Source organism: Chroicocephalus ridibundus, chromosome 20, assembly GCF_963924245.1.
Source record: "Chroicocephalus ridibundus chromosome 20, bChrRid1.1, whole genome shotgun sequence".
In the NCBI taxonomy this organism is placed as follows: domain Eukaryota; kingdom Metazoa; phylum Chordata; class Aves; order Charadriiformes; family Laridae; genus Chroicocephalus; species Chroicocephalus ridibundus.
The window spans coordinates 5,242,258-5,253,779 of record NC_086303.1 but is presented as its reverse complement, the minus strand read 5'-3'; the positions used below and the strand labels follow the sequence as shown (position 1 = coordinate 5,253,779).

Below are 11,522 nucleotides of genomic sequence, written 5' to 3'. Positions count from 1 at the left end.
GCAGAGGCTGGGGGTGCAGGGGTGCAGAGGGCAGGGTCCGGGGGTGCATGGGGCAGAGCCTGGGGGTGCAGGGGTGCAGAGGGCAGGGTCCGGGGGTGCATGGGGCAGAGCCTGGGGGTGCAGGGGGCCAGGTCGAGGGGTGCGGGAGGCAGAGCCTGGGGGTGCAGGGGTGCAGGGGGCCGGGTCCGGGGGTGCAGGGGTTGCAGAAGGCAGCGTCCGGGGGTGCATGGGGCAGAAGCTGGGGGTGCAGGGGGCCGGGTCCGGGGGTGCAGGGGTTGCAGAAGGCAGCGTCTGGGGGTGCAGGGGGCATGGTCTGGGGGTGCAGGAGCAGAGCCCGGGGGTGCGGGGCAGCGCGGACTACAGGTCCCGGCAGCCCCGTTGCCCGCAGCGGTTCCGCCGCTGCCTCCACCTGACCCTCACATGACCGGGCCGGGGCCGGGGCCGGGGCCGGGGCCGGGATGGGGCAGCGCGATCGAATGTTCAAGGTGCTGGTGGTCGGGGACGCCACGGTGGGCAAGACGTCGCTGGTGCAGCGCTACGCCAACGACAGCTTCAACCGGCACTACAAGTCCACGGTGGGCGGTGAGTCCGGCCCCGCGGCTCCGCCGGGGCTCGGAAGGGCCGGGAGCTCCTGCGGTTATCGCGGTGAAACTCCCCCCCGCGCGGGGGTCCTCGTGGGAGCTCGCCCCCCTCCTCCCCTCCGGACGGGGAAGGAAGAATTTGTGAAAGCTGCTGCGTTTGGCGGCTCCCGCTGCGCTCGCAGCCCATCCTCGGTGACACCCCGGTGGCTTCTGTCCCTCCCGGCGACAGGCTCGGGGTGCCCCATCCCTCCTCCCCCGGGAACAGCCGCCCCCCGGAGCTTTAACCCGAAGAGTTGGAGGTTACAGCCCCAGCTCTCCCTGGCAAAGCCAAGAGCAGCGCTCTTTCCACGTTTAACAGCACGAAACTACCGCTGAAGTCTCGGCAGCTGGAAAGATGATGGGGGAAACAACAGCTTTGTAACAAGGAGGCCGGGAACAAGATTACGCGGGATCGGTTATTCTTTGTTTAACATCAGTGTAAATGAATAACCTACGAGGAGCGGGAGGTGCCAAGGCTTTACTCAGTAAATCTCCCAGAGGACCCAAACTAGTGGGGGCAGAGCACGGCCGCTTAAATCTTCTTATTCGCGAATGGAGAGGGGATGAACGTCAAAAATCCACATCCCACGGGGCAGAGTGCTTGGGCTGTGCCCGCGCTGTGGCTCCCAGCAGTAAGAGCTGCGGATGGTTTTCTTTTTTCACTTCTTTTTTTTTTTTTTTTTTAATTCATTCCTGGCGTCGGTAAGTTCCAGCCCCGCTGAGCACGGCCGGCCGCGTGGCTGGACGGTTTTCCCCCTGCAGTGAAAACCTGACGCGTCGTAATCTGGGGAAGAGGCAGCGGTTTCCTTTCTGCTCCTGGGTTCAGCTGGGATGTGGCATGTGGAAAGCGCTGGGTGCGAGGGGGACACGGGGCTCCGTGGAGCTGAAGGGCTCAAGCAGCGCAGAGCAGAGACGGGCAACAGCAGCAAATCCAGCATTTTACTGGATTTAGAGTTGGGGTCTCCAAGCAATAAGGTTTCCAGTATCCGTTTGTTTGCCTGTGGTTGTTCAGGGTTACATGCAGGAGGAATTCTTACTCCGGACCGTTTTAATTTCTGCTTCCTTAGCTCTCGGTTGGTGTCACTAGTGCGGGTGTTCCAGCTCCAGGGATCAGAAGGGGCGTCCCATCTCGCTGCTGCGAGCGGGCAGCAGTTACAGACCCTGCTGGGATTTTGAAAAGCCCCGCGATTTGGGGGAGCGGGGTCCGCCCAGCGCTGCCCTGGCTGGAAAAATTCCACCTTAAAATTCCACCTTGCCGCCCTCCTTCCCAAGGAACTGCAGAGCAGCATCTCTGCCGCCGCTCGGGAGGCCTTCAGCAGCCTGGGACGGGCGTTGTGAGACGGGGAGGATCGCTGCTCCGTTCGTTGTGTTAATTAACTCTCTAATCTGAAGTTGAGGAAGGGACAAGCCCAGCGCCACATCCCGGGGAGGGACGAGATGCTGAAGCCTGCGCTGGGAAACGGTGAGAGGCTGCTGAGGAACAAGCCCCACGGTGCAGAATGCCACTAATGAGGTTTCCTTTCTTTTTTTGTGGAATTCTCTAGTGGATTTTGCTCTGAAGGTGGTCCAGTGGTCGGAATCGGAGACAGTACGACTTCAGCTCTGGGACATCGCAGGTATGGTCACACGCAGCTGCTCAGGAGCAGAATCTAAAGCTCTCAGTGGCTTGGCCCTTTTTCTTGTTTTTTTCCTTTCTTTCTTTCAGTAGGAGTCTGCTACAAAAATAAATCCTCAAAGCCTGTGGATCCAAGGGGCAGGACTGCTCTGGTTTGCAGTGCTGTCTCCAGTCTGCAGTACTAATTTCAATATTGAATCAAAAGCCCATCTGCAAAGAACACAGCGGCGCAGATGATAAACCCTATTGAGCCTTTCTTTGTGATTTCAAAGCCAGAACAGAGCGAACGGGGAAACAGGCTGGTTTGTAGCTGGATGTGGGACTTCTCAGCTCCGAGCTTTCCTCTTAAAATCCTGATTTCTGGCCTGATCCTTGTGTCTGAGCCTGGAGCAGCTCCGCTGACCTCGCGCTGCCGGGATCGGGAGTGGGGCTGGAGAGTTGGGATCTGGCTGTCGGGATTGGGAATTGTGACCCGGCTGTCGGGATCGGGAATTGTGACCCGGCTGCTGGGTGCCCTGTGCAAGCGGAGCCGGCGGATCCCTCGGGAGCCCTCGTGGGCAGAGGAGGCCGTGGGTGCCCCCGGGGTGGCCAGGAGCGGGGCACGCTCCGGGGGACAGCGTTAGGTGGGGTGAAGGGGAGCGGGAAGCACCCGCTCCCACGGAGAAATGGGGTTCCCGTGTGTCCCCGTCAGCAGAAGACCGAGGACAGGCCGGAGTGGTAGCGTCTCTAAAATGGCACCTCTGGATCTAAAGGGGTGAGGAAAACAGGGCTGTGGTTTCCTCCGGTTTCACTGCTCAGAGGCGTGTTTCTGGGATCCTTAAAAAGAGAACAGGAAGGAGAAGTTTGCAGCAAGAGGATTGCAGCAAGAGACTGATTTCAGTTTCGGCCCCGAAAAGGCATTTAAGATTTGGAAAGTGGAGGGGCCACGTTGCCCACGGTGCTCTTGCCGTGCCCCGAGCAGCGGGGGATGCAGGCACCGACAGTCCCCGGACGGCTGCGGAGACGGCCGGGAGGTTTGAGGTGACTCAAGCTGCTCAGATCTCGATGGCTTCAGGGTGAAAGCCTGGTGACCGGCTCCGGGGCTGCAGGGGAGCCCACGGTGAAATCTCTGCGGTGTCAGAAAAGCTGTTTTTCACCCTGCTGCGGACCCGTGGGATGCAGTGAGAACACTCCGTGGTGTGTCCCGGTGAGGACACTCCGTGGCGTGTCCCTGTCTACACGAGCACCATCAAACCACGCAGCTGGATAGTGGCTGCAGTTTTTGGTAGTGGAGGCAGGCCGTGAGCTGTAAGCAGTAATAACAGTGTGTGTGAGTTGTGATGGTTTCTCTTAGTATCGATTTTTGCTCCCTGGAGAGCCTGGGCTGGAACGCTGCAGCACGAGGCCACGCTGGTGGCACGGTCCCTCTGGAGCTGGTGGTGGCCAGGCCACCCTGCTGCTGGTGGGACTCTGCTCGGCGGGGAGTGAAAGTGTGATCGGGGACGCTCAATTTCAATGGTGACACCGGGAGAAACGCAAATATTTCTGGGACATCTGGGTGTCTGGGTTGGGATTAAGAGCTGCCCAGTTTGTTCCAGGTCTGTGGCTGCATCCCGAGGTACCCCGGGCGGGACGCAGCTCAGTGCCCGTATTTCCTCATGATTTAGGTGGGGGTTGTTCGTGTCAGCTGAGAAAATGATGTACGTGTTACTCGCATGAACAAATCTAAGAATGGTAACTCTGGGGCGGTGGATTTTTTTTTTTTCCGTTTTGGTCCTGCAGGGCAGGAGCGCTTCACGTCCATGACCCGGCTGTACTACCGGGAGGCGTCAGCCTGCGTCATCATGTTCGATGTCACCAACGTCAGCACGTTCAGCAACAGCCAGAAGTGGAAGCAGGACCTGGACAGCAAACTCATGCTGCCCGACGGGAGCCCCGTGCCTTGCCTGCTGCTGGCCAACAAGGTGAGCAGCTCTAGAGGGGCTCCGTGTGTCCGTGTGTCCGTAGGGGAGTGCAAACTGGAAGGAGACCCCTTTAGCACTAAGCCTTGCCCAGAGCTGTCCCGTAGCCTGTGGCCTTTTTAAGTCCTTTCCTTAACTCTTGAATTTTCTTTCTCTAGCAAGGATTCTCCTTAGCCAGGACACTGGTAGGACTCGACGCCTGGGTGGCACCAAGGAGGCGTTAACAGCTGCCCTTCCCTCGGACTGCAGTGCCTTCTGCCGTACCGTCGGAGCTCGAGCTCTGTAGCTCCAGGATTGTAAAGCTTTTCTTTTCCTATTTTGGCCTCTAACTTGCAGCAGCCTGGGCAGGTTGGGGATGACGCTGCAGGTGAAGTTTCTGTTCGGAGCTGCCGGAGGGAGTTACTTTTCATTTGGACGCAGTGTCGGGTTCCACCGTGTAGATTGGTTGCTGTCTTTTAATGACTTATTTTTCTTTCATTTAAAAACTACCTTTATGTTCTTCACGTGCCAGCGTTGGCTCAGCAGCCCCTTCCAGGTTCAGTTTGAGACTTGCCCAGTTTGAGAGAGCCTAAAACCGGAGATGACTCAAAAGCGTGATGGGTGGGCAGGAGAGCGGCTTTTCTTCTCCCGTTCTCCGCCAGTAATGCTTTACCTCAGTAGCTGTTTTAAGGTGTCGGTTTTGCCGGCATTAGGGGAATCTGTGTGAGTGTACGCGCTGGTACAAGCTGTTGCGGGACAGCTTCTGTCACTGCCTCGTCCTGCGTCCCCTGGGCATCAGCGCGGCCGCCACGGTGCCACCGCACCGGGAACGCTCCCGAGCTGCGGGAGGCCGGGCAGATTTTGGATGGGCGACAAGGGTTTCTTGTCCCGTGCTGGATGAACCTCCATTCCACGCGTGCTTGGCTGAGGTGTGGCGGTATCTCAGATGAGATAAACGTACTGCTGCTTGCAACATCCCATTGAGAACCTTGCCCGGAGACCTCTATCAGCTCCCCATCTGGGAGACGCGAAGGGCTGAGCTGCGTCCTGCCTGCCTGCTGCCTGCCTCCTGCCTGCACACAGGCAGTAAATGGCCGAGGGGGCGTGGAATTCCCCTCCCAGCTTAAAAATTAAAAGGCTAGACTTAAAACGACCAATTCTTGCTTTACAGTGCGACCTTTCCCCGTGGGCAGTGACAAGAGACGAAGTGGATCGGTTCAGCAAAGAAAATGGCTTTTCTGGCTGGGTGGAGACGTCTGTCAAGGAAAACAAGAATATTAACGAGTCCATGAGGTAGGCACGGTGACGGGTGACACATCTGGGAGTTAACTCCCTCTTTCAGACGTCTTTGAGGTGAGGGGCGATGCTGTCAGTTAAGTAACAAATAGCAGCAATAACGTGCAAGTAAATCTCCCGAAGGGAAGCTGCATTCTGAAAGGTCACAACTTTTCCTCTCCTTGGTTAAGCTCTGACATGCTTTTGGAAACAGAAATTCCTTGAACGATACCAGGGATGCTTTTTCTGGCCTCTACCAGCAGGATGAGATTTCTTCTGCAAAGATATTAGGAATTCTTTTGTGATGCACCGGTCCTTTGACGGAGAATTTGGCCTTTTCTGAAAGGTCTCAGGCTGGGTATTCACAGCCGGTGGCGAGGCTGGGCAGCCGGGTGCTGTGTCCCAGTCCTAAACTGGACCGAGGGGAGGTGGTTGCGGTAGGTTGGTAATTATCCGCTCTCTGCAGAGTCCCCTGATGCTGCTGGGTAGTGGCAGTGCTGCTCTTGGCAGGGCTCTGGGGTTCCTTAACCTGACTGTTTGGTCCTTAAAGTTGCAGAGTTTTGTGTCCTTCTAGAATGAACTGCGATTTCTTCTTTGTACCGCTGAGAAACTGTGTGGCCCAACGCTGCTGGTTTAAAAAACAAAAACAAAACCAAAAAAAAAACCCAAGCAAACTCACATATGTTTGTCTTCCAGAGTCCTGATCGAAAAGATGATGTCCTCATCCACTGGCGATGGAAGTTCCTCTGCTGCCGGGAGCGGGGATTACATTCACATAAAAGAGACGTCCCCGCCAGGCTGGGCTTGCTGTTAGATGCACTGACTACACCTTCCGCAGCAATGTCCTTTATTATTATCATCACTTTTTTCCTAAACTGGCTGTTACTGTTTTTTGGGTTTTTTTTTTTTTACACGATCATGAACTGTCTTCTGTTTAGTGCCTGCTCGTTCTCAGCAGAGCGTTGCTGCAATGACTTGGAGTGAGGAGCGGAAAGAAGAGAGGAGTGAGAAGATTCCTCTTCCTTCCAGCGTAGCAGCAACTGGAAGCTCCGCTGACAGTGACGTAGCACGGCCCATGTTCAAGCACGTGGCTTGGATTCATTTTTTTTTTAAATTTTGAGCACTTCACCTTCTGACATGTGATGGCCTGTTTCAGGCAGGGCAAAGGATGTCGAAGGTATATTTTTGGTATTGTTGCACATTTATTCCCCGCCGCCTGTGCCCACCGTACGCAGCGGCCCCAGCCCGAAGCGGTGACTTCCCAAGCGGTCGGTCTCTCTGCGCCTGCGGATTCCCACCGTGGGATTGCAGCAAAGTCCTTCCTTCGTGCTCTGGAGCTCCGTACCTCTGCTTACGCGTCCTGGAGAGACCAGCACATCTCCTCGTTGCCACTCGCTGTCCTTACGATGTAAAGCCGGCTGCGGATCAGCACGGTGTCCCACGTGCCCAGACCTGTAGCATTCCCAGTGTGAATTTGAGACGTGGTGTGGCGCGGCCCTGGCTTTCCTGTGCACTGACTGTGGGGCTTAACAGCAGAGACCTCAATTTTTGGCCAAGAATTGCCCAGTTGCCTTCTGTTTGTTCCTTCTCGCTCTTCCTCTGGCTAGCACAATCCTGTCTGTTCTTGCTGCCACGTTATTAGGGCACCGAGAGCCGAGTGAGGAATAGGTTGTAAACTCCTTTGTACGACAGAACAACGGTCCTTTTCACTTTTAGAACACCCTGTATCCTCCCATCTCCAACAGCTTTGCAATTGCCGCTGAATTGCCTTCCCGCAATGATCCCGTAGCGATGGGTGAATTTGGGAGCGGGGATGGTGCAGGCAGGCAGGGCTCTGAAAGCCCACCCGCGGGTTTTAGTGATGCCGGGGGGACGCAGAAGAGAGGGGTTTGCAGGACGAAAGGAAATGAAAAGAACCACTGCCCGCGGGCCTTTCGATGCCCGCTTTCCCCCGCGTATCCCCAGGTACTCCTTGTTGAGAACGGGTCGTGCCAACAACAACAACAAAAAATGGGCAAAAGCACACGAGATAATTCTCTCAGCAGAGTTCACAGGAAGCGCACTCTCTAGGGCTGGAGTTACATAGCGTTGTGTGCATTTGATATAAGCCTGCCATGCTGTAGAACCAGCTTGCCCGTCTTTTAGGATTTGAACGAGTGGTCTTCAGGGACATTTTTCCCTTCTGGAGTAGTTTAATTTGAAAACAGGGCTGTAAATTGGTTTGTCCTGATTCCTACTGAATTAGGACTGCTTTTCTCTGTGTCCCTTCTGTCTGCCTTTTCTTACTTTATACAATCTGTGGAGGGAGAAGGTGGTAAGAACAGGAACTGATTGCCTTCACTAAGCACAGAAAATTCTGAGTTTTCATTCTCTGGAGTTGAAAAGGATCGATAAGTAAACAGTAAGGGCTATGAAATTTAGAACAAGTGTTGTGTTCCACTATTTTAATTAAAAGCTAAAATGTCTGGGCTAGGATTCTGTTGTGCAAATATTGCCAAATTTGGTTTTGTAGCTGCTTAGATATACCCTTTTCTGTGCCATTGGATCCACTGTAGAAGCACGTGAAATGCGTAGAACTGGTTAGCAGGAAAATGGAACCGTCTTGTTGAATTTTACTTCCTAAATATTGTGTTAAAGAAAAAGAAAAAAAAATATTTTTTTTTAATCCTGTAACTATTTCTAGTTCTTTATGGAGCGTGGGGAGAAGGGTCTAATTTTTTTAAGGATCTGTCACGAAACCGTTAAGATTCATGTGTTATTTATTGATTTCTGTATGTGCCCCTCAAAGCCTTTCAGCAAAGAGCTCCTTATGGATGGAGAAGCCGAGGCAGGCGGTGAAAATCTCTGCCCAGGACCAACAAATGACTCCAGTCCGTAAGAGCTCGGCACTGAAAGGACAATGTCTAATTCCTCTTTCGCTGCTGGGCCACGCATCTGGCGGGAAAGCATCTTCCTACCTTTTGCATGTCCCAGTGCCCCTTTGGCGTCTGGACCTCTTCATCCAGACCTCTTTTTTTCATAAGTGCCTCTCAGAAACAAGCAAAAAGCCAAAGGAAGATCTTTGGAGGTTTTTCTTCTATTACACATAATTTCTGTTCTGCCCAGTGGTTTCCGGTACCGGTGTATGCCCTGGGGAGGTTTTTTCCACACTGCTTACTGCTTGTTAACATCTTAGTAGACACAGGAGACGCGTGTCAAAAACCCGAGCCTGAGTCGTTGCTTGAGATCGGTAGAAAAACCCAACCAGACAGGAAAACGACCTCCCTCCGCAGATGTGTGTGTTTTTTTCTCTGAGCTTGCTCTGTGGCACACAAGATGCTTAAAAAAGCAAAACAAAATAATAAAAGAACCCCCTTGGTTTAGTCCTGGTAAAACAAACTGATTCAAAAGCCCCGTCCAAACACGCTCTTTGCTGGGACAGGCCGGGTGTGGAGGGCGGTCGCCTGTGAAATGGATTGTGCCCAGCTCGTGCTAGCTGAAATAATTCCTGTTTTTAAAACAACTGAAAGGGAAAAGGCAACTTGAGTGAAGCAGTTTCGAAGAAATATTTTAAACAAAGAGAAGTCTTGTTCACACAGACCGATGAAAACTAGAATCTTTCACCTATGAATCAGAAAAGCCTCATCCTTACTGTGATGCTTCACTGGTGCCTTCGTCAGGAATGACCTGGTCTGAAAATGAAGGCGTTTCATCAAATGAAGATTTTCCTTCCTGCAGTGCCTGCTTTGACTTTGTACCTTCTGTGTGACTCTGGGCCAACTGTACCTATTTCACTCTTCCACGTGGTGTTGTTTTTCATTCCTATAATTTTAATTTGTGGTCACGGGACTCAAAGCCACACGAAGTTGAATGGTGCATTTTGTATGTTGATGCCAGCGCACTGTGGGGCCACATAGCAGGAAATTTGCACTGCAATAGAATTGGAAATCAGGAAGGCAGACTGTAGTTCAGAAATAAGTCAGCAATATCGAAACTTAGCCTTTTTTTTTTTTTTTAATTGCTTGCAGTTACGCAGAAGTATTTTAGAGACAGGTTTCCGATTACTGTAAAGTTGCAGTATTATCATGTTACTATAAAGAGAAGAAACTGCTGGGAGGTTTCCTCCGTATCAATCAGTAACTAATGCAGTATTGCAAAAGTTTGCAATAAAAGTTTAATATTGCTTGTGTAGTAGTTGTTGTTGTTGTTTTCCTGTCTCAACAGTCCTAACAACGGGGTTCACAAGTTCAAACTAGAACCAGTCTTGCTGTCGGTAATGGGGTATGTATAAAGCGTACGGCGTGAACTGCCAGCAAAACAAATTAGATCCTTTTCACTGAAACATCTTCCTGTCTCAATTATTGTCGTCTTACTGACCTACAAGCGGGATGTAAGCATGCAAAACTTTCGCAGTCGTAGTGGCTTTTAATCCAATATATCCAGCTAAGAGGAGAAAGAAAAGAATTCCTTGATGTGGTGGTTTGTTAATACGCCTTCCTCCTTATGGCTCATTAATTCACAGAGTGTATTTTGGGGCTGGCTACGCGGGCAGGCGGTCGCTCTGAATGCCCCTCTTTCTTTCCTGATCAGCTTGATTTTCATGAGTATTGACTTGCACGAAGGACGGGGCACATTTGAATTGATCAGAAAAATGGCAGTAATTCCAAAGGAGACAAATTAAGCTCAAGCAAGGCATTAAATGAACTCAAATTACTCCTATAGTTAGGTAAAAGCTGACCATATTTGTACTGTCAAACCAGTCTTCTCAGATAAGCCACTATATAAAAAAAAGTGTTTGTAAGTACTGTTTTTAATAAAACTGAGGAATGAGTTGCTCTCAACATTTAAGTGCAAAGCAAAAGTGACTTGCCATTGCAGAAGCTGCCATTTTAATGGACTGTGGAATACATTTTATTTTTCCATGGCAAAAGCAGCTCCTTTTCTCAACAAAATGAGTAATTTGGGGCTTCTAGGGAATCTAAAGTCTAAAGAATCCCAAACCTTCCCTTTTTGTCAGAGTTAGGTTGATGGTTGGACTAGACGATCTGAAAGTCCCTTCCAACGTAGGCGATTCTGTGATTCTATGGACTTTGCATAAGTTGTGCATGTTCTTTATATCTGTTGATTAGTACAGGGAGAAGTGGTGGTGGTAATGAAATCAGTACTGATCATCAGAGAATAGAATCACAGCATGGTTTGGGTTGGAAGGGACCTTAAAGCCCCCCCAGTGCCACCCCCTGCCCTGGGCAGGGACACCTCCCACCAGCCCAGGTTGCTCCAAGCCCCGTCCAACCTGGCCTTGAACCCCTCCAGGGATGGGGCAGCCACAGCTTCTCTGGGCAACCTGGGCCAGGGGCTCACCGCCCCCACAGCCAAGAATTTCTTCCCCAGATCTCATCTAAATCCCCCCTCTTTCAGTGTAAAACCCTTCCCCCTCGTCCCATGGCTCCCCTCCCTGATCCCGAGTCCCTCCCCAGCTTTCCTGGAGCCCCTTGAGGGACTGGCAGGGGCTGGAAGGTCTCCCCGGAGCCTTCTCTTCTCCAGGCTGACCCCCCCCAGCTCTCTCAGCCTGTCCCCACAGCAGAGGGGCTCCAGCCCTCCCCGCATCTCCGGGGCCTCCTCTGGCCCCGCTCCAACAGCTCCGTGTCTCTCCTGTGCTGAGGGCTCCAGAGCCGGATGCAGAAAAATAATAAAATTAATTAATAAATGGAATTTATTTTCTGCATTTCTTCGTAAGTATTTCACATCGCATCTAGGGCTGATCGGTGTAACAGAAAGCAAGCAATGTGCTGTAAAACTATTAAAAGTGTGTAGATTTATGATAAATCCCATCACACAAGGTGATCTCATCTGTTGGGGGGCTCACGTCAGGGCACTGAGGGGCAGTTTGAGTCCAGGTGTTGGAGCACGAAGGGTTGACGCAGTAAATTCTACAATGATTCCATAAACGCGATGGGGCCGCCGGGACCCGGTGTGACCCCGGCTGTCCCCGCCGGTGGCCGACAGACACCCTGCCCCCCCGGGTTGTGTATTCCTCCCGGGCAGCCCTGCCCTGAATGGCAACACGCTTCCATGACAAAGGGGCTGCCGCAGGAGGCGGGGATCACCCGCCCG

At 52.5% G+C, this 11,522-nt stretch overlaps 1 protein-coding gene across 1 annotated transcript; it reads left to right on the top strand.

The window, feature by feature from the left end:
- Positions 1-430: 430 nt before the first annotated feature.
- Positions 431-9,602, top strand: RAB29 (RAB29, member RAS oncogene family). The gene is made up of 5 exons (XM_063356618.1): positions 431-582; positions 2,165-2,236; positions 3,997-4,178; positions 5,326-5,447; positions 6,126-9,602. Exons 1-5 carry the CDS (start codon positions 459-461, stop codon positions 6,241-6,243), a joined length of 618 nt encoding a protein of 205 aa, XP_063212688.1. The 5' UTR covers positions 431-458; the 3' UTR covers positions 6,244-9,602.
- The last annotated feature ends 1,920 nt before the right edge of the window (positions 9,603-11,522 follow it).

Bases quoted from the DNA above. Each gene is read 5' to 3' on its own strand.
- RAB29 (XM_063356618.1), top strand. From the start codon at position 459: ATGGGGCAGCGCGATCGAATGTTCAAGGTGCTGGTGGTCGGGGACGCC. The intron at 2,237-3,996 runs GTATGGTCACAC...TTGGTCCTGCAG, and splicing joins TCAGCTCTGGGACATCGCAG to GGCAGGAGCGCTTCACGTCC. The intron at 5,448-6,125 runs GTAGGCACGGTG...TTTGTCTTCCAG, and splicing joins AATATTAACGAGTCCATGAG to AGTCCTGATCGAAAAGATGA.